Raw genomic sequence first — 24041 nt, 5'->3', positions numbered from 1 at the left:
TTAAGATGGGTTCAAGGAAGGCTTTAAAGGAATACTTACCATAGCACAGCATTAATATATTATATACAAGTACGATTGCTTAGCAAACAACATTAAATAAGTTTGAATAAATAAAAAACCCGCTCGCCTTTTATGTCGTCTTATTTTTTAACATATACCCACGTGGAAGACAAGGAAAGGATAAGGAATGCTGCGGGAAAGCTTACTCTAGTTATGCTCACAAAGAGCCATCTTTTTATATTTTCCTATCGATTAAAAACCTTGTAGAAGGTTCAGGAAGAAGGATATTTAGCTAGCACATGAATTAAAAGCCTAGAGACGCTGAACAGTATTTTTATAACATATTAATTCACAACTGCTGGAAAAGTACCACCGATAGAAAAGAACCTCGACTTCCTGAATCAAGTGAACGACTTGATTTATATTTATTTGCCTACAAATATACATACATCATGTTTATATAACTTGGAAGAAACGATTCAAAGGTGCTTCAATAAAATTCAGCCACATTAATCTCATTAGATTGAGCTACCTTCGTCTCAGAGCAACTCAGAAATCTATCTCTTGGTTTCAATGTGACAACTCCGAATCAGATCATCAAAAAATTGATTTTCTCTGACTAAATAACAAAGACACAAAACAGAACAAAAAAATATATTAAAACAAAAAATATATAGCTACCTTAAATAGAAATATAGTTAATAGTTAAACAAAATTCTTTTATTCTTATTCTTTATTTTATTTTATTTTATTTTTCAAACACTTTGGATGGCCATAAGTTGATTTTATAGACAAATAAATTGTTCCAAATTGTTGTCTTGATCATCAAAACTGATTGTATCACTCAGTTCTGATTGAGAGTGATTTTTGATTTAAGTGCTCAATATTTTAGTCAACATAAATATATAAATACTCATCATGATAGACATATTACATCTTTTAAACTGTTTCTCTTAAATTAATGAATTAACATTAAAGGGTTGTGAAAACAGTGAAAAAAGTATTGAGTTTTCGACACTAAACGATGATATTTTTTAAATATCGCTCAATAAAAGCAAAAACTTAACGAATATGGTCAAACTCGAAGTTTTAAAGGTTAAAGTTTTATCATCGCGAAACCTCCATCCAAGCCAGACTGTTTATAAATAATTCAGAAATCAATCAGCCAGAAACGGGATATTTGTTAGTTCGCCATTCGTTATTACTTAGTTGTGCAAACATTTCATTAGCTGTATATACCAGAAAAATAAAATTCTCGTTAGTATGTGAAAAAATTAATTCTCCAACCATACCAAACAAAAATAGAAAGTACATTTTTTATTACGCGACACGAATTTTTAAATTAATGAAGAAAAATAAAATGTTTATTTCAAATAAATAATATTACACCAAAAAATAAAAAAATATTACAGGTTAATTAAAATTCCACAGCTCTGGCCTATAACAGAAAAATGCCCATCGATAAGAAATCATATTATAATGGGTTGGAGATAAATTAATTTCAGTTTATTTAAATGCTTTTTCTAAACAAAGTTATTCATATACATTTCGGACAATAATCAATGATATATGTGCCCCTTTAATCGATGACCTTACTTTTGATAAACCTTCGTTCATCATTACACACACGACATCACCTGGTTATATTACTATGACGTGTTGCTTGCTTGTATTCTAATTATTTTATCACTTTAAAAAAGTTATTTATTAAAAACAATTGATACAATATATATAGAACTAGATATTTTTCGTCAATTTCTACAACTTTTTCCCATCTTTCTGTTAACGTGGAGATAGCGTGTCAAAAGAACGATGTTGGTTTGGCAGCGATCCAATCATCCATCCATTTTCACAACACTTCTTTAGCACTTCTAAATTGTATGCCAGACCAACTATGCTGTATCGATCTGAACAAATAGTAGTCAGAACACTCGATATACCTGGTGAATAAGCTAGGTGCATCAAATTTCCATTTGAGCTGCAACAATATATCATTCACTGTTGAAACTATGTTCAAACGTTGTTATGCAAGAGAATGTTTTTGCGTCAGTTACTCGCTATTTATCACCATGAATATTCCACTTCTGTGTCCATATAGACGCTCTCCTGGACTAACTCATATCTTTATGAACTTGGCATTGCTACAGTAGATGTACCGCAATGTTGAAATGATTCGAAATGACATTTTCAGTTCATTTGTGCCATTTTCCCTCCTTTTTAATCTTTCCTATCACATATAAATGTCTAGAAATAGTTTATTCATCAACTACTAAGCTCTTTAAAAGATTTTTAAGAATACGCGATGAGTATTTTGTCCAATAAGTCTTGCAATACATTTTATTCGAACTCTTTTGATCCTCCAGACCGCTCTTTGTCATTGTTTAACAGTTATTTAAAGTGTTTTTTTCGTATTTTCATTGTTAACAAAAATACAACCAGCGCCTGTTTTAGTTACATTTATTACAAACATTTTCCGGCTAATGTGCAATAGAATTGTTTTCATTCAAATACCATCTCATCTCTTAAAAACTAGAACGCGAAATAATACCGGGACAAAAGTTATGTTACTGTAAAATCGTAGGTTACGAAGAGAAAGAAAGGGTTGGTCCTGTAATGCGTATAATTAATTTATTTATAATGGGGTAGGGGGAGGATGCGAGCAAGAATTTCAACAATATAAAACGAATGAAGAGGGAGCCGCGCAACTTTGCTAAATTAAATATTTTATTTCGTAGCGAACGTAGCGTTCGAACGAAATCCAAGTAAACACTTGTTGGAATTCCGTTCCGTACCAAATTTGCCAGAAGATGAAAGACCTTAATTTTTTATTTAGGAAGTCTTTATTTTTAATTCCCCCCACCCCGAAGCCCCAAGGGTAAATATTAAGTTTGGACTCTCCTTCTGTTAATTGTTTCGCGTAAAAACACAATACTATTAAATATTTATGTCGCTGAATGTTCTCAAACAGAACAATCAAATAACGTTAACGGTTGAGAATTGACTTTTAACTTGAAAATCTTAATAATTGGTATTTAATTCTTTGGAAAATTACATTATCGTTACCAAATACCAACCCTATTGCCAAAATAGTATTCTCGTTCTTACTGAACAAACTAATAAATGTACTCTTTAAAATAATGAATTAGTTTCCTATAAATGATCTTCTGTAGTCTCTGACTGTACCGTATAATATACCGTACAACTGTAATGTAGTTTCAACGATATTTATTGACGGATATGAGAAGTACAAATGTAAATTCCAGCGTCGCTCTAATATTTCAATACAAATTTTGTAGAACTATATTTTATTATCAATAAATCGTTTATTTTTTTATTATCCAAGAGGTTATTTATTTAGAGTTCGTTGAAATTGCTGTGAAATGTTTATCATTATATTTCAACTCATGATCAGACCAACATGATCATTTCAACCGATCCATGATTATAGTTCAGGGAGAAAGTTAACTTAAGATTTATCACGAGAAGAGTTGCTTTTGGGGAGCAGGCTTGGTCTCCTTACTGCTACTTTACTTTGAATTGACTAGAAGTACTTCTGAATTAGACTTAGAAATTATAATACTTGTCTTTTATATTGCAGTATGGTAATGTCACTATCTAACAACTGATGTTTCTTGATAGTGTCAGCTCTATTTTATTATTTCCAGTAAATCCAAGCATCCAAATTATGTGTTGGCGTCATAATTTATAACTTTATTGTTCCGACATATATTATTTACAGCGAATATTATCAAAAATAATTTTATTTATCTTAATTATTTACAGTTATATTTATGGTTTTTTATAATTTCAAGATATTACGAAGTAAAATATAATTCAACACAATTCCTCCGTCTGGTAAAAACCGCGTCACTATATCGATATTTTATGTCATTCTAGGTATTAGTTTTTTTTTATAACATCTTTATTAGATACGCTTAGTACAATTTTAATTTACAATTAATTTATTACTACTTTTCCTATGTACTTGGATTAATTAACAATCAAGACGAGTGCGAGAAAATAAATCAGTATGTATTCCTCAATAATAAAATTATAATTATTTATTAATTATTAACTTATAGCTATAGTTTACACTAGATGTATACACTTCATATAAGTTCGTATGGTTTTGTTCGTTTCATCCTGACATCCTGCGCGCTGTCCAGCAGTTGTATTGCTTCCACGTTAGTATGATTTAGTAATCTTCTTTCGTGTTTCAAGGCGAAATCCTGCACAACTTCGTAAATCCATTTGATTTCCAGGTCATCGTGCAGTTCTTCATTGGTTACATAGAAATAGGCATTGGTAATCAATCGAAGAACCTTGTTTTGACAGCGCTGTATGACTAACTGATTTGAATTTTTAGTGCAACCCCATATTTGCACCCCATTGGTCCAAATTGGCTTTATAATTGTATTATAGATCAACCTCTTTGACTTTAGATCAAGTTGAGAGTATCTTCCGATTAACCAGTATAGTTGTTTTATTTTGGTTCTAATGTGTTTTGCTTTTTGTCTAACGTGATGCTTCCAATTTAATCTACCGTCAAGATGGATTCCAAGGTATTTTGCTGATTCATTCTAGGTATTAGTAAAACTATCGTTATTTGAGCTGTTTTTGAGAGTTCTTGATAAAAGAGCTTCGAAACTACTATTGTTATTGTTTCTAATTCAATTTCAAAGTCCTCGTATACATAATAACATATTATACATATTATTATATATTGTTATGTATCTTTTTCAGGTAATGTCCTTACTGAGGCCAGCGAATATATCGTAGAAGAACTGCCCGACCACCGTCGATACACGGCTAAATCCATTCTGAAACTAACACCGAGGAAATTGCACCACAACACCACTTTTACTTGCCAAGCACAAAACACCGCAGAAAGGACCCACCGCAGTGCAAAACTAAAGCTGGAGGTAAGTAGTCATTAACTAACTATAATCATGAACCCCTCCCCAGTCATTATCAATATTATCATTTTTTATAAGTCTAACCCTTCTGCCCTAAAATGATTTAATGTTCTTGTCTGGCAAAATACATAGCACGCATCAGTACACCCCATACCACTGCAATTCACGCCCCCATACATTTCTGAAATTCTAAAATAAAACAGTCGAAATACCCTGGGAATAGCTTAATTATCTCCCTCGCCCTTCTTTATTTTGATAGTTGGCCGCTAAAAACTGCAATTTATTTCGTCTGCGAATCCTTAACCGACCCTAACTGAACTATTTAATAAATTTTAATTCAACCACCATGAGAAAGTCTACTCAAAGGGAGAACGTATAATAATCGGTTAAAGTTACAATTAAATAAATGGCGTGGTGTTTTCTCGGTAAAAGTAAGCAGTCGTTACAGTAAACAATTCAATATAAGTTAACCAGAGTCGGATTCGAACTAAATGGACTGGCAGTAAATCTAAGTAAGCCGAGGTCTTAAAGCCTACTATGATGTATTTATGGTCTAAGCTGCCTTGGAGTTTTTCTGCTTACGTTCTTATTCATTGGTTTAATTAAATTATTTGGTAATGCGTTTAATAATTCGATTAAGGGAGGATATAAATTCTTTGTCTTAAGATATGTTATACGAATAATTACATAGCTTGGGTTAATTTGCTCTTCCTTATTGGGCTTAATGAAACTTATTAGGTTAGAAAATGAGAAGCCTAATATTATACTTCTGGCCCTTATTCGATAATTCGTCCACATCTATCTCCATAATTCAAAACTACACAGTTTTTCCAGGCCATCTTGACGGTATCGCACAAAGACATGTTGTTATTGGACATATATGATGTATATTGTATATTCCGAAGGATGTATATTCCTTTATCCGTGAGCTCTGATAGATCCAAAAGAAGTTTCCAAACCGATTGGTTAACTAGCCTTAACTTATCGGGATAATTACACTTTTTTTCTTTAATGAAATGAACCCCGTCAAGGTAGTAGGCAAATTTGTTCTTGCTTGGGTAATACAATTTTGCACTACTTAGATAATGAATCGCTTCGCACCAAAATTCTTCGTGTAACTGAACTTACAGTTAATACTCCTTTACTGTCAAATAGGTTTGCTGAGACGAATCAAACATATCGACTATTATAGTTGCAAGGATCTGGGATCAAGGAAAAATTACATTTTAGTACTAATTATTAAACTAATACAATATATTATTACTTTTTTGGAACGTGTATGGATGTAGATGGTATATAATTTTAACATACTCGTTGAGATTCTGGAAACATGAAAATTGGAAATCGAAAAGAGGGAATAGGAAAATGGACCTTATGGTGTTCGTTTAAATGTCGACGGCACTTGCTTCCAACATCCGGCCTGTGGGCTTGGAACGATGGGAATAGGCACTACAAATATAGTAAGACAGTTAAGTGATGATAGTGAAATTAATGGTGACAGTTATCAACAGCTATATGATTGACTCCTTCAATTTACCTTCTATGTAATTTCAATTTTGATCCACCTCCATTTATACATATTCTGGGCTTTGAATCACGGTACTATTTTCACCATCACTTAATTATTCATAAGTACTAAGCTTTCTAGAATAAATTACACATTTTATCGCTAAAATATCTGTAACACACACGTTAACGATCACAAATCTGCGTCATGTCTAAACCAGATGGTTTAGATTTTTAAATATTTTCAACCCACTTTTTAAAGATATCCGGGAGCACTTCCTAGATCGAGAATACATTTTACTTATTGTACTAAATCTTTGAACTGAATGCCTCTGTGATATAACGCATCTGTCATATTCTTCTTTATCTGGTATCAACATACACACGATGTTCCAATAACGAGTATATTGTTACATTAATTCACACTAGTTTTGTAATAAAATATAATATTGTAAAAAGTACGGCAGTTAAAAAAATTTTAAAAAAATATATTTAATTCCTAAAACGCTAATTGAAACGTTCATTATGTTCATTAGGGTCCTATTCAAACTGGCCCGTTATGTGAATCAGTTGCAAAATCATTCAACGGACAGGGTAGTTACAAATCAGCTTTGTTTCAATAGAATAACGAGAGAGACATAGAAGGAAAGAGAGAGGGAGAGAAAAAAGCGAGGACAGAAAGACCTCCGGTAAAAGATTGACTAAATTAAAACTTTTTGAGGTCAGCGCCCATTACCCGAGTTATTGTTACGAATTGTCGTTGCGGTGGTTCTTCTGGGTCGTCGGAATGGACTGTCGCACAAAAGTTGCCTCGGCGTCGCGGCGCTGGACGTAAAAAGTCCCAGGTCTCCCGCGTCCGTCCGGAAAAAGGATATGAAAGTCGGGGTGTAACAAAAGGGTCGGAGGGTAACGGGGGGTCCCCGGCCGGGATAATGGCCGGGCCGGGATGGCTAAATGGCATTTGTTCTAGGTGGCTTCTTTTTTCGTCAGAATTAAATCGCTTTATTAGATAAAACGGGCATTATTATGAGGGAGCGGCTGTAGTAGGAAACCGTAATTGGGTTATTTGTATTAGAAAATGCGGCTTCTAATATGGTGTCGGTGTAGGACGGGTCGATTTCGCACATATGCCCAATTACGTATTAACAATAATTCTACATTACGGGTGAAGCGTTAATAAATGAAAATAGCTCTTTTTTGTTCTAGCTTGTTAATTCAAAACCTAGATGAATTAATTATAACTTCTTTTTTTACTATAATGTAATATTGTATTATCAGTTTGATACAGATTCCTTCCAAAAATTCCATTTCAGCGCAGAAGTCTGTGAGGAATTTATTCACTTTTCTTCGGACAGACATATCCGAACTATTGCAATATATAAATTATGCACTCTAGTTATTACCTGCGATATCTAAATTATTAAAAAAGATTTCCATTTTGTCTTATGAAATCACCATTCAACAATAGACCAAGTGTATAGAGTAACAGAAGTTATTAGAAAGGCGTTTGAAGAAAAAAAATACTGCCCTGCAATATTCCTGGATGTCTCACAAGATGAGAAAATTATTATCGTGGAACTATAGTCAATTTCTGAAATGGTATATTTTCGAATGAAAATTTAGAATTTAGAACAAATCATGATAATTTAACTTAACATGAGTAAGTACGGAATTAATGCATCAGTATGTATTTCTGAAATTAAAATAAGGCTAAACTGCTTAAGCTAAAGTTAGGAATATACTTATATGTTACACTATACAAGTTCGTGTGGTTTGGTTCTGTTCTATCTACTGTTTTTCTACGTGTTGCCCAGCAGCTGTATTGCTTCCACGTTACTGTGATTTAGCAATCTTATTTCATGTTTTGAGTGAAATCTTGGATAACTTTGTATATCCATTTTATATCAAGTCATCGTGTAAGCTCTTCCTTGGCTAAGTTTGCTTTGGGTGCGTTGGCTTGATGTTTTAGTGCAACCCCATATTTACACTCCATAGGTCCAAATTGGCGATCTCTTTGATTTTAATCAAGTTGAGGGTATCTAGTACAGTTGCTTGACTTTGAGTTTAATCTGTTCTTCTCTTTGTCTAACTAATTTTTCCAATTTAACTTACTATAGATATAATTACATTTTTCTCATTTCGGCACAACACAAAATTAACATTAACAGCAGTATAGAGTAGATACAGGAGTGGTCCCAATACACTAACTTGGGGAAATCTAACCGAAATAAGTTTAAGTGTTGAGAATGCCCCTATTAAAAAAGAAAAGATATGATTCCGGTAGTCGACAGTAATTTCGCGCAAAGCAAATTGTTCATATGTATATTAATTCCAAATACCATACCCGGTAAAAAGCCTGTGAGACATCCAGGAATTGCATAGCAGTATTTATTTTCTTCGAATGCCTTTTCAACAACTCTGTTTACTTGGCCGATTATCCAGTAAGGATAATATGAATATGAATAAACAAAATAATCTAAGATATTTTATAAGCTTTTTAATATAAGTTCATATATTTCAAAAGTGTAAAAACAGTGATTGGGACTATGTTAATGTCAATGGTCAAAAGTGTACGAGGACGCAGAATTATAAATTTAACCCGAATAAAACTTCCATGGGATATCACAACAAATTAGAATTGACCCATTTGAGTTTAGCGTTGAAAAAAAAAATTTTATAACCCTTTCAATACCATAATTCATTAGATTATATAAAAACATTTTTATCTATCCTATCATATCAAATACACAGTCATAATAATCGTACCTATACATGTAATAATTCCCAGTTCAAATATTGTACTATAATACTTTGATTTGTGTAACCCAGCTGATTTTCTTATATTATTTCAACTCAATATTTTCAAGATTAAAATACACCATATTAATTATAATAATAAAAGACACCACAAACATTTAAAAAAACCTTTGGGTTCCATTCTCGAAAGTATCACACCTGAATAAGATACTCAAATTAATGATAGTAAGAAACACTAATGAAACTAGTGCCTCATTTGTTACTAGCTATTCGATACGATTTTCTTTAAAACTTTTACAATTTGCCAATTTCCATATCCTCGGATAAAAACGTCCTACGACTTTATCTGAAAAAGTTCTCGAGCTAAAAACGAGATCAAAAAGGAATAGTTACGAAAACTAAGTAACTAAAAGCCGAAACTTTACACTTAACAGAACTAATTACCAACGTAACTGATATTAGCCATATTTCCAATTACTTCTCTTAAAACTGAGAAGAAAAAACGAACCATTTCATGCTATAACAAACAGTGGAGGAATTTCCTTTGTGGCGCACGAGAACGTCAAAGAATAAAAGTTCTATCCTTTGTCCCAAGAAATAAAACCTTAACACAATTAGAGCGACGGCGGTGGTGGTGGCGGACCGACAAAGCCCAGCGATCTCTGTAAAGAGCTTTCGTACAAATAGAGATATTATGACAAGAAAACTTTAATAGGAAATGTCTTTGGATTTAAATTGGCTCGTCGCGTATGGCGCTTCAAAAATCTCGCTTTCTTTGATAATCCCTTGGAGGGCCACCGCGCTGCTATCCTCATTAAGACGGGTTCTATCAGTCACGTATTACTCAAGATATGCGACGTTCAACCGAACAATGATTATATGATTCTTTTAGACTCGCGTCGTTTCGTTCTTCTTCTGTCGTTTACAATTCGAGAAGTAAGGCGATCTGTAATCCGAACTTTGGTCATAATTCGTTCTAAATGTTTGTTTAATTTATAACTTAAGGGGGTATTCTAATGCAGAGGCATGCATTCTAGACATTTTTCAAGCGAAATTAAAATTTACTATCCATTTTTACATTGTTATTAATGTTTAAAAATACATAAAAGAAAAAAGAAGTGAAAAAATTTAAAATCCAAAAAGTTACAGGCTGTTGAAGTGACGGGTCTCGTTGGCACGATTGCAACCTTCCTAGTAACATGAAGCAATACTGCTATCGTATAAGATCAAACAAAATGTTTATTGCTAGTTTTCACAAAATTTCCAGAAACATTCTTTAATCTTTTTTGACATATTCGAATTATTCTTTTGTTTTAAAAATACAAATCCTTTTAAGGGCATATTGTTAAAGGGTAAAATTTTGAAAATGTGAAAGTAAATTTCTATACTAGAATACCACCTTAATGTAAATTTATGAGCAGCTTTATATGAATCTTTTCTTACTTTTGAATGAATTAATTATTTTTGAGTATTCATTTATAGCTTTATTATTCCAATTTTAATGCTCGCACATTTTATTTTATTCGCCGTGAGTTTAAAGAAGCAACTCATTATCTTAAGGTCATTTATTTTGTTGTTATTTTTTATATATAATTTTTTTGTTTTTGGTTTTATCCCCCTATTAGCTTAAAAATACTGCTACAATAAAACTTTTTTGGTGCATCCAAAAATAAAAACATTTAGACATTTATTTATTTTTCGTAATTGCTACAATTATTAATAAGTACTAATTCGATAATGTTTTCGATTTCGTTTTAAAAAAAGTTAAACTTGTAAATTGAGTATTACCAAAAATTATCATATTTTTGTAGAACTGTACAGATACCCTGCTCTAACTGAGCAAATATGTCGAAAGTAGATTCCAAAATTGGGAGAGATGTTCCAGCTTCAAATTGGGAACATTAAGACAAAACGAGACAAGAGACTAGGGGGCGCAAATTTGTCATACTTTGATTTGATGAAAAATGAATCTATTAATATCAAAACGCAAAAAAAAAATTGGACATTTAAATGGAAAATTCTATCCGCGAAAAAGAATACAGGGAGTTCTCCAAATATTGCTTTGTCCGACTACTAGTCGTGTCGATCAAGAGGTAAAAAATACTTCTTATGAAGATTGCTGGATTAAATTTTAAGCAAAATATATACCTTTCTAATATGAAGAACAATCAGTATTGATTTGGTACCTGTTTATTTTAGTGAACCAGCCCTTAAACTTAAAAAATACATAAAGTATCCTGTTTTTTTTTCTACTACAATAACATATTTTTTATATTATCATTTTACTTGATGTATCGGGAAGTACGGATGGTAATAAAAAACATACAATCCATATATTTCGAGAAGTATTCGAAAAGAAAAATAATATCTCATATATTTTCTGCGTTTCTTTTTTGCGTGTGTGTTCCTTGTATCCAATAAATTATTGAGTTCGTATCATTGGTAATAAAGAAAATTGAATGGAAACTGTGCTTTTTTCCGTCGGTATAAAACACAAATTTCGACGTTCCTTCCGCCATCCATTATTCTAAAATATTTAAAACCGATCTCTTCACATGACAATTCCTCCTATTGCGTTCTAAATATTCGTTTTTATTGCTTCCTGCGATGAAGCAAAATAATACAACGTCAAATAGCGTGTGAGATCAAATCACGCGCCAAAATACTCGAAAAAGGAAAAATGGGGAAATGGTATTAAATTAGGTTCTGTATCATTGAAAAATTCCCGTTTATTTTTCTTTTCTATCTTACAATTAGACATATTGCCAACACATCTATTACTGGCACGAATCGAAATATTTTATATTTGTTATTAACAGATTGAATTTACTGAACACTCCATACAAGAAAAACAATCAATATCTTATTTTTATATGAGTACAATATTCTTTTTCTTCCAACTTATTTTTTATTAAAACAAAAACGATATTTGAGTCAAAGCTTTACTACTAGGCTATATCCTAGTTGTTTACGACATATTTTCTCCTAGCTCCATATACGTGGAATCACTGTCACCAACTGTTGTCAAATATCTTATTTGCAAATAATGACAGTATGTAATAATGTACAGATATTTTCATAACCGATCCTTAAAGTTATAAAGAGCATATCCCACAGTTGTTCACAATTCCTCTAATATTGTTTAATTAGTTTCGCTTTCTCGAACAGCAGTATATTAAATCATTATCAGTTTGAATACAAAAATATAATTTGCGTCATCCATTACTCAATATAACTAATTTGGTCTTTAACATTAAGTTAGCACAACATTTAAGACAGATTTGAAGAAACAGACAAGAAATTGCGTTAGTTAAAAATCATTTTAAAATGAAGTACAGGGCAAAATTACATTAAAAAAAAAGACCTATTTCCTTGAGGAAATCAAATAATTTGATCAGGTTTTGAAGCAAGGACACATCCCTCAATGAATCGAACAAGCCGTATTATCTTCTGACAATTCATAAATATCTACATGTGGTTCAAATATAGGAGACTGAAATTTTTTCCTCACAATTACGCTACGGAAGATCTCAATTCGAATCACTAGGAAGGAATGTGCAAGATGGTATTGACTAATCAGCAGCCTGTTTAATTTTATTTATAAATATATCTGTTCTAAAGAGATAACAGGGGAAAAGAAGTCCTTTTTAGATTCCACTCAAACTGCACCAGCTGACTATCTTAACATACGATTACGATGGGAAAAAATCTTTATAATACGACGTAATTTATAATCTGTAGTCCTTTGTAATAGGCATCTTTAGCGAGGTTGTCAACTAACTCTTTCAGAGGTATGCCTAAATAAAGGCTCCCAGAGTCATTCTCGAGTCAGCGTTTTGTATCGTTAAGTGACAGATGCTAAATTCCTGAAAGAGCAGTCATAATCCAGTTTTGACCGATATTTAGACGACGTTATAGATTTTTATGTTCTTAATAACAAATAATGATCAACACTAGTTCAAAACACGAAAAGACCACTCAGCAAAGAGACTCTACAAGCAACCACCTTGTCTAATTCAACTATTTAAAATGTAAATATCATTTAAAAATATCACATATTGAAAATATTGTTCGTGATTGCATTTCATCAAAGAATTTTTCTTGATGTATAGTATTTATAATTGTAATTTGTAGTAAATTTCAAATTATTTATAGAAAATGTTTATACTTATTGAAATTTTTAACATAAACTGTATCCATTAATAATATCTACCTTACTCCCTTTACTAACAAAGCATTTTCTTAAAAATTGTTGAACAACAATTAAAACTGAACTCTTTTTTATTATCGCCATTTCGAACTCTTGTACAATGTGAAAACATTTTTATTCCCCTTTCATTCGCAGACTTATCCTTAATCCTTTCTTATTCTATATCCTTTTTTTCTTAATCCTTTGGAATTAAAAATTTACGACAAACGCAAAAAAGTTCAAAATTAAACGGGAAATTTTACAGCGGGGCCGTAAAGTCCAAACTTTACGTCACTAATTTCCATTATGTTCCCTGACGATATATTAATTCCCGCCATTACAATGGAACCTAGCCAGTCTGTGTGCGCTCGAAATTTCCTAGGAAATGAGAAAAAAACTTTTTTTTTTCTAGGTCAAGTACGCTCCAAAGGTTACGGTTACCGTGCTGTCGGGGATGAGTCCCAACGGGCGCATCCCCGAGGGTAGCGAGGTCCGCCTGGCCTGTAAATCGGACGCGAACCCGACCGACGTCTCGTACAAGTGGTTCCTCAACGACGAGCCCATCATCGGAGACTACACCACGCAGTTAGTGTTGCATAATGTATCCAGGAAACATCACGACGCCATTGTTAAGTGCGAGGTGCACAATGCAGTTGGAAAGAGCGAGGAAAGTCAAACTTTGGACATTAGCTGTACGTATTCATTTATATTTGAATCACGGTTGTGTATTTGTTACATATCCAGGCAAAAGTATTGTTTCTTCTATACACATGTCGTGTTCAAAAATAGTATTAATTGTATGAACAGGAACATTCAATTGGAGATCTTACTCGATCCCTAGAGTAATATTTTTCACATAACATATTTTGCGAGACTCCAGTGGGATCTAAGATTTGCAATATTTTAATTTTAACACGAGAGTGGACAATCAAATCTCGAAGGTCTCCGATGATAATCCTTAGCACATTCTTCTAAAAATCATGTTACTTATATTACTTCGCAGATCATCCCTATAAATAGACTCTATAAGTCCATAAAGCTTTTAAAATGTGAACAGCAGCAACTTGTTATACGGATAATTGCGATTTTCTTCCGATAATCCAATATTTTTTTACACATTTGATTGTCTTGATTATTAATAAAATAATATTATGAGATAGAATCACAATAAATAGGAACCGACTCCTACTGATGCAATAGTTCGAATGCCATTTGTATTTGTAATTTATATTTATGAAGTGACAATCCCAGTAAAAGATCCAGATCGTTTAAGATCAAATATCATCTAAAGTATTTACTGGTCAGTCAGCCAGTAAGCAGGTTGTTTTAATGTCGAAGACTGTGTCCAAATCCAGTAAGCCCATTCCTAATAAAGCGTATAAAATAAAAAAAATACTAGAAATTTAGATAAAAGAGAAGAATTTTTGGATTTTTGGTGTTCCTTGGTCATGTAAATTTTGATGTATTATACATACGTAACGTATTATAAGTACTTTACATAACATAAGAGATTACAGATTTTTAAAAAGTTTAACAAAAATTCATGGAAATACGGGAGATTTTTTATGTAAAACTGGAATTACGACTATTCTACTGGAAGAAATTCATCATTTGCGGTGTTTTTAAACTGAGATCATCAGCACAATATCGAAAATAAACAAACAGATGTTTTTCTATATTATAATATATCATCAAATACATATTTTAGGCAGCTTGATATAAAACTAACAAGGTATAACGAAGATAAATTGCGATAACGCCGACAAAAAAGCATCACACCCCGGCAAAAATAACATGATAATTCAAAAACTTTAGAATATCCGTGAAATCATACTTTTAAAATAAAGAACTTCTAAAATATTACAGTAAAATGTCACATAGAAAGGCCAGATGAAAATATTTTCCAGATGTTACTAATTATATATAAATATAACTAAAAAGACTTTTTAAATCTAAACAACAATCTGAGACTACTTGACTCATGACCATTTACTATTGACTATCTACTATTACTTATCTACTGTACTCTATATTATAGTATCTCTTCTATCTGAACATTGGGGTTTACTTAGGCAACTACAGAAATGTCACTATTCCAGACATGTAGAGTAACAAAGTGTTTTTCATGGCATAGCATTAACATAAAAACTAGAAGTTTTGATTTGAAACGTTATTATTTACTTGGTGCGACATGTTCAAAAACAGAAATTCTATTGTTCGCTCCGAAATGACATAAATCATATCTTTAAAAACTTATGTATGAATAAACGCGAACGGTTACAGTACCTCTAAAATAACAAGCCGGGTAACAAAACAGCAAGTACCTTAGCTTAATGTATGTTTTTTTGTGCCATATCTTGACTGCGGTTAGCATGTTCAACTGATGCCTGTCAACAGTCATTTGTCTCAGGGCCTACGCGATTATCCGAACACGCCACCACGTACGAAAATTAACCGTGGGCCCGACAGTGTGGGAAAACGGACGAAGAAGAAGGACGAAAGAAGAAAAGCTCCGAGAATTTTCACGCGATCCCCGACCGTCCCGATCGTTGTTCGGTAATTAAGCGAATTTCTATTTCGCAACGTCGAGGTCGATTGTTCGCGTATGCAGAATCAATGTACGACGAATAAATATCGGACCCCGGGACAAAGAAAAACTTTGTCCCCGTTCCCATTCTATTACCGCCGGAATTACTTTGTCGAACGCTGTATACGGGAGCAGCGCATAAAAGCCGGTGGTAATTCGGGTTGACCACACAATTTAAACAATGATTTCCCGACGATATTCACCCCCCGAGATTGTTAGCACAAATTTTAGTTTATTCGATTATTGGGAATATCAACAGTGTTATTGCTAACAGCTGACTTCATCATACTAGGTTCTAATCTACCATCAATACGTACTTGTTGATGTTATTGTTATTCTTCATTCCAAACATTTTAATTTGTATAATGTATTTCATGTTAAAGTAAACCCAATGTTGAGTTGTTAACGAGAGAAAATAAAACACAAGTTCTCTCTTCTTTCCGTGAATGAAGCAGAAAAACAAGTTTGTTTGCTCAAGTGAATAATATAAAAATATATACAATTAAAGACATTAATTCGATACGTAATGGTGAAAGAATCATGAATTGGATGGAAATTACTTGCTAAATCGTCTGTCTGATTTATAATACTGAATCCGTCATTACGCCCAAGTAATGATGATTATACACACGAGATATAAGAATTCTACTGTTCTTGATTCTTGACTTCCATTCTTGATATCTCGCCTTTATTTTTATTTTTAATTAAATTTTAACTATTTCTTTATTCATCTTCTTTTACTAATTATGTATTCGCTACATTTTTCAAATATGCATATAAACATATCAGAATCAGTAGTTGCTTTCAGTGTTATCTTTAACAAAACGTATTACTAAAAATATTTTGCTGCTTATTTTAACTTTTGCTTATAATGACCAAACACCTAATTCTCATCAGTCGAATATGGTTGATTATTTCTTTTTTAATATACTTTTTTTTGCTTTTAATATAACCCATTCTTATTACTAGTACCTCATAAAAAAGATTATCTTTTTACAAAGATATAAGTATAAAATCCTAATTTACAATAAAGCTCTAAAAGCAATATGAAATGGTTTTTCCGATATAAATGCATTCATTGCTATCAAATGTAACATATATTATTTGTTCTATATATTCGTTTTCTCTTAAATTAATAATAATATCCGGACCGCATAATTTTTGCAAATGCAGATAACATTAAATTCATGTAAAACTAGCTGGATATTTATGACTATATACATAACATGGGGTTATGGTTCAACTTATTTCGTTACGGATAAAACACTTTGAGGTGGTTAATTATTATTTACTGGTGAACTATAAAATAGGTAACAAAAAGAAAAAGATGTATATACAATTTGAAATGTTCTATATTTTATTATACATATAAAATGACAAAGTAATAGTAATAAAATATTAATTGATACACTGAGACAATAATACCTCAAATAGTACTTCTCAAAAAAGTGCAAATCCGGACTAACAACAATATATTACAACTGATTATTGTAATCCTTTCCAGATGGTCCACAATTCCGAACGAAACCACGATCTATTCAGGCAGATTTAGGTAAGTCCATTTTACTTACCGCTTCGCATTTCACATCATAATAAAAACATAATTTATTTCTTCTTCAGGTTCAAATGCTGTACTGACCTGCGACGTAGACGGTAACCCCTTTCCAGACATCACGTGGTACCACGAAGACAAAAAGAAGGTAGTAAGTACCAGCCCAAACTTAACGTTACGAGTGGACCATAGTACCGCTGGTCGGTACTACTGTAAAGCGCACGTCGCCGGGTTCCAAGATATCGGAGCGGAAGCCTCCATACATCTTAAAGGTAAATATATTTTTGGGATATTCTTGAGCTGATGAGATCTGTTAATTAAAATAATTTTAATTGAGTCAATACGAACAAATTTATAACATTGTCACTTAAAATTGATTAACAGCACAAATACGATAGATTTAATAGTTTGTATTCTTATAATTAGAAAAACCAACAATAAATAAATCATATCCGTTAAGATTTTCACTGGCACGGATACATGTAATATCGCTTTGTATAAATCAGAAACGCATTTAGTCGACGGTCATCTAAAATATTCATGGGAATCATTTTGTTATTGATCGAAAGCCCATTCGTCGGCAATTGACAGCCTTTGGCCTAGAACTTTGTCATTACCTTTCCATAATTTAATTTTAGAGGAAGAATCTGAAACTGCCGATAATACCACCATTTTTATAATTAATATTTTAGTTATTAGATTATGTACAGCGCAATTTTTTTAATAGCAACGCATTTTTTATAAGAAACGAGACGTTAATTCTTCCCAATACGAAGTAATCCATAGTAAAGAACACTTTTTATTATCGCCCTTAGTGGTTCAACAATCTGACCATTAGGAAAATAACTATTTCTTAATTACATCTTATACATCTTAGATATGCTTAATACAATCTTAATTTATAAATTCATTTATTACTACTGCTCGGCTGTACCTGCATTAATATACAGAGCGAGTACGGGATTAATACATCAGTAAGCATTTCCCAAAATAAAATAAAACTAAACTAATAAGCAAAAATTAAGAATACACTTATACACTAAACAAGTCAAGTTCGTATATATATATATATATATATATATATATATATATATATATATATATATATATATATATATATATATATATATATATATATATATATATATATCGCTATATTTTATAGATCTTGTTGTACTTATTCTACAACTTTAAACATATAGATATATCTTTTGCAATAAAATCTTTGGCTGTGTCGTCGCAAATGTTACAAGTATTGTTTCCGTTGTTGTTGTTGACCCAAGACCCTGTGGAACTACGACCGAAATAGGTTTAAGTTTAATGTTTCCAGCAGTCGACTGTAATTGCGCGATAATTATTTATATGATATCATTATAAAATATATTCTTTTTGTTAGTAATAAGGACTAATAAACCGTCTTTATGATGTTATCTGGTAAAGTCTGGTAAAATTTAAGTTGTTTACTATTCTCGTCCAGTTATCTAGTCCTTTTTTTAAATTTGGACGTTGACTTATAGGAGAATGTAGAAAACACATGATCTTGTTCCTTCGAATGCACAGTCTTTAATATCCTGAAACTACGGAATCAAACAACAAATCCCATATTATAATTCGGCCGTATTTATAGGTGACCCAAATCTAATTTGTTATACACTTGTACTTAATTAATGTAGCATCCACAACTTCCCCAGATTTAATTAAAATCATTAATTAATTATTATCTGAATGTACTCGATATCTAATACCTATGGTAAATAATAAGCATAATTGTAATTAAACGCTAATAACGCGAAATATTCGAAAGCTAACAAGTACAGATTAATAGAAAAACTGGGATAATCATGTTAGGGGACGGTGTAAAACAACAAGCGTCATTATATTCGTGTAATAATAAAACTAACTACATTTTCCCCCATTATCTCCTGGGAACACAATACAAAGGATATTAAAAATCCAGTCTATTTGGGTAATTATAGGGCGTGATCGACCACTGCATGACTGTGGACAAAAGAACAAGGGGCACAGGAACGGGGAATGTAAAAGTTTGCGATTATTTCGATTAAATTGTTGCGCGTTCCACATATTTTGTTTCCACTTGTTCATTAGTGTCTAAAAAAATTATATCTGATGGTTGTAGAACATATTATTCATGGTATCATTATAATAGATCCTAGAAAAAAGTTGGTGTAGCTTTTTATAGTAAATTTGCACATTTACTTCTGTTTAGCTTTAATAAATCATTTTGTTTAATTATAATTTTATCTGCATTTTAACATTAGAGTTTTTATCTAGGTTTATTGCTTATCCTACACTCCAAGACATGGTTAAGATTAAACCTACTGACTGATGAATACCATTACTACGACCTACCAAGCCGGCATATAATATATTTTCATCGCTGTTCTTATCATTATTTTAAGGGTTAATATAAAACATAATAATCGGGATTTCAACAGCCTATTTTTGAAAACTCAATTGGGCGACCTTAAAAATCATCAAAAATTATACAAAGCGCTACAAGCAGCTTCTAAATTACAAAGACAGCCACAAATAGAAGTAGTACTGACTTTGAACATAAAATAAAGAGACTAGACATAAAATGCAGCTTCATATTTATAACGTTGCAGCCAAATTTTAACAGATAAAAATTACGAAATAGGATTTTAATAAAATATTTTTGTTACAGCGGGAAGGTATATTTAAAAATGCAAAATTTAAATATAGTGTAGTGAACTATTTGAATATAATATTTGAATTTAGATTCTTAAACCTGCTTTTGCTTTTTAAAATGTTTCTTTTACGTATATATAAGACCCTAACCATATTAAATGTACCCATACAAAATTTTTCATTGTTAATCTTTAAATTCCTACTGATTTTTTCATTCCCAAGAACAAGCAACGCCTAATTATTATATTTCTTCCTGCTCTGTTATTGAAAGTGTCCGAAGTTGAAAATCAAGGTAACATTAAAAAAAAACAGAAGACAAAAGTTGTGAAATAATATTGAGTACGACGGCTTGCATTTTTATATCCTCTATATCATCTTCCATCATCTATAATTTGTAATTCACAATTCACAAACTAGTTAGTAGTTACAATATAAATTTGATATATTTTCATTAATATTTTTCTTTTTTTTCCAGGTCCTCCTTCAATTGTTTCTCATAGAACCCAGTTTGGTATCGAAGGCGACAACGTTCGCGTAGAATGCACCGCCTTCTCGATTCCAGCACCGGAACGTGTGGTGTGGACTTTCAATGGTCGCGAAGTGGACTTGCATGATCAAGACTACTCCATCTTGGAAGATCCATTGCCGGAAGGTGTAAAATCCACCTTGATCATTAGGGAATCTCAGGAGAAACATTTCGGGCTGTATAACTGCAGCGTGACCAACCCTTATGGCAGCGATGTAGTGGAGATCAGCCTCATGCCTCAAAGTAAGTTAAACAATTTATTGTAATAAACAACTTAACACCTACCAGAAAAGTCTCTCAGTGTAATACACCAGTTTATAGTTATGTTAATATAGTTATGTCTTTCGTTATCATGAATGAAAGTCAAATTTATTTACAACTTAAGAAAAACACAATGATGGTTTGGTAAGAAGTAAGAATGAAATTTAATGTACAAAATTATTTGTATATATAGTACCTTGGCTTGATTTAATAATTAAATGAACAACTTATTGTTATATTAAAGCAATAAAAGCCATAATACATTGATAAATTTAACTATATAAAATTGAGTATAGTGTAATTATAATATATGCTATATTATAATCAAAAAAATCGAAACTAGCTCAAAAGTTTAGTTTTCGCTCATCAATATTACTCAAGCTTGAAAATATGCTTGGAGTGCTCATTGCGAATTTAAGTAATCTTTTTCCTTTCGTAATATAGACGATCGTCTAGATCATTTTACCACTTATTATACCACTCAATTGGGCGACCTTAAAAATCATCAAAAATTATACAAAGCGCTACAAGCAGCTTCTAAATTACAAAGACAGATACAAATAGAAGTAGTACTGACTTTGAACATAAAATAAAGAGACGTGGAATGCGACCTCATATTTATAACGTTGCAATTACGAAATATGATTTTAATAAAATATTTTTGTTACAGCGGGAAGGTATATTTAAAAATGCAAGGTTTAAAATAGTGTGGTGAACTATTTGAGTGTAGTATTTGATTTTAGATTTTTAAACCTTCTTTTGCTTTTTAATATGTTTCTTTTACGTATATATAAGACCTTATTAAATGTACCCATACAAAATTTTTCATTGTTAATCTTTAAAATCCTATTGATTTTTTCATCCGCAAGAACAAGCAACACCTAATTATTATATTTCTTCCTGCTCTGTTATTGAAAGTGTCCGAAGTTGAAAAACAAGGTAATATTTAAAAAAAAACAGAAGACAAAAGTTTTCAAATAATATTGATTACGACGGCTTGCATTTTTATACCTTCTATCTATATCATCTTCCATCATCTATAATTTGTAATTCGCAATTCACAAACCAACCAGTAATTAGTATATTAGTTAGTAGTTATACGACAAAAAGTAACTTTTTGTAGTATAACATATTCAAATGTTTTCCGATCCAATATTCTATCAGTGCAAGTTTTTCTTAAAATAGAATAGTTTTCCTTGAAAAATTCAACTTTTTTCACAATTAAGTAAAGCATAAGGTGACTTAGAAGTTTCTAAAATATTTATATGGAGATCAGATCCCGGCATTGGTTCATTGAACAGATAATATGAAACTAGCGTGATGCTGCTGCTCCATCGTACCCCAATTGTTGATTTTGGTTTCAACGATCTAAGCCACCAAACAATTTTGAAAATAACAAATTGCCGATATGTTCAGCACAAACTACCAAGAATATTCAGACAACTTAGCAGTTATTGAATCAACTGTTTCCAAACAACTACATGCGATTATTTAATCGAGTTTCAAGTAAGGCACAAAAAATAGTGGATCTACTACGACAATTACATGTGAAAAATGTTATGGGTTAGTCTTGAAAAAGATTAACGATAAAGAGTAAGGGACGCAAAATTATCCTCTCGCATGACAATGTTGGACCACATGTTGCAAAAGTTATGAAGGTAACACCGCTGTTGCCTGAAACTCGAATAAGAGGTACCCAATGTACTCATCAGAGGCCTTCTGATTACCACTTGTTTAGATCGGTATAATAAGTGACCAGTACATGGCTTGAAAAAGTTCGCGTGAAAAGGTAGATCGATAATGAAATCATTGCCAAACCAACATCACTCTTTCCACACGGTAACGCCACGCTGCCAAAAAGTTAGAAAATTATGGAAAATATGTTAATATATAATATTTGAAATGTTTAGAATACATTCTCAAGCACCTAATACTAAGTTCCGAAGGTCATTTTGGGTACGTTTATTAACATATTTCCTCAATATTGTCTCATAGTATAGAGAGTCTCATAGTATAGAAAAGAAACTCAAAGGAAAAATCTAGTAGAGGGAATAGTCCTTCTCTAGTTAATTAAGCCTTGCAAAGGAACAAGCATTAATTAAAAGGAGCAAAGTTTATTGTGTTCACACATTTTGCAATATATGGAAAGATGTCATCAGACAGAAACATATTTGTACGACAATATTTTTTAATGCATTCCATACATAAAAAATTATTTATGATTAGTAAATTTCAACTAGCAAAAGAAACGTCTTCCAAATTTCTGAAATAATTTATATTTACTCCAAATAATAAATTTTAATCTAAAACAACTCTTGCGCTCTAACATACCTACAACCTAATACAGTCCTCACGTGATCCCATCGGGTAATCTATATTTTCAGAGATAATCTTCGGTAAAGTTTGCTGTACGGCTCGCGCACGTTGTATGTGGTCATCACATAACCGACAAGGGGACGAGCAATTTCACTAACACAACGAAATTAATTTAATTAATTTCGCGATGTTTATGTTTGTTCATGTCTCGTAAAGTTTGACAGACGTTGATTAAATTTTTGCACTTCCTTTAATTGCCTCCCGTCCCCTGTACCCCTCCGCCATCCCTCCGAGGCTGTTACCCACCCGTTCCGGAATTGCCGTTAGTTTTCATTACACTTTATGGTGTACCCTTTAACAGTCGCAGGGTGCCGTGTTTTCATTGTTGCCGGTCGCGTCAGTAATGCGAACCAATAAAACAATGACATGCCGACTCGATCTAATGAATAAGGTCATTATCATTATCGGAAATGGACCTGGGTGTATCATTATCATTATTTTTCAATTATCGCCGGGGGTATGAGATTGTAATTAATGAATATGTGTGTTCCGAACGTTATTGGTTATAAGATACTTCGTTTATAAAGAAGTAACTTCGAATGTACTGGAAGGCGGACATAGGAGGTGATTTATTTTTTTACAGGTGGTTTTGATAATACGAGGGTAGCGTGATAAGCCACTGACTTTTTGATTTCCCTCGCAGTAACTTTAGACGAATCACTGCTGCCCTCAACTGCCACCTGCAAAATCAAGCTGTGCCA

The 24041-nt window shown here is 32.1% G+C and overlaps 1 protein-coding gene across 7 annotated transcripts in view; it reads left to right on the top strand.

Annotated features, from left to right (window-relative positions):
• Positions 1–24041, top strand: part of LOC143198090 (irregular chiasm C-roughest protein) — a 314080-nt gene that overhangs the window by 272636 nt on the left and 17403 nt on the right. For all 7 annotated transcript variants that reach the window (XM_076407063.1, XM_076407061.1, XM_076407062.1 and 4 more), the window contains 5 exons: positions 4744–4922; positions 13781–14060; positions 17460–17507; positions 17576–17779; positions 20653–20946. In XM_076407063.1, coding sequence (XP_076263178.1) covers positions 4744–4922; positions 13781–14060; positions 17460–17507; positions 17576–17779; positions 20653–20946 — 1005 coding nt within the window. The remainder of the gene's footprint in view (positions 1–4743; positions 4923–13780; positions 14061–17459; positions 17508–17575; positions 17780–20652; positions 20947–24041) is intronic.

This window comes from Rhynchophorus ferrugineus, unplaced genomic scaffold (assembly GCF_030347505.1).
Source record: "Rhynchophorus ferrugineus isolate W39M unplaced genomic scaffold, kcgeb_rfMv2 rfM6, whole genome shotgun sequence".
Taxonomy (NCBI): domain Eukaryota; kingdom Metazoa; phylum Arthropoda; class Insecta; order Coleoptera; family Curculionidae; genus Rhynchophorus; species Rhynchophorus ferrugineus.
Note: the sequence above shows the minus strand (reverse complement) of the source record. Positions and strands in the feature narration are given on the sequence as shown.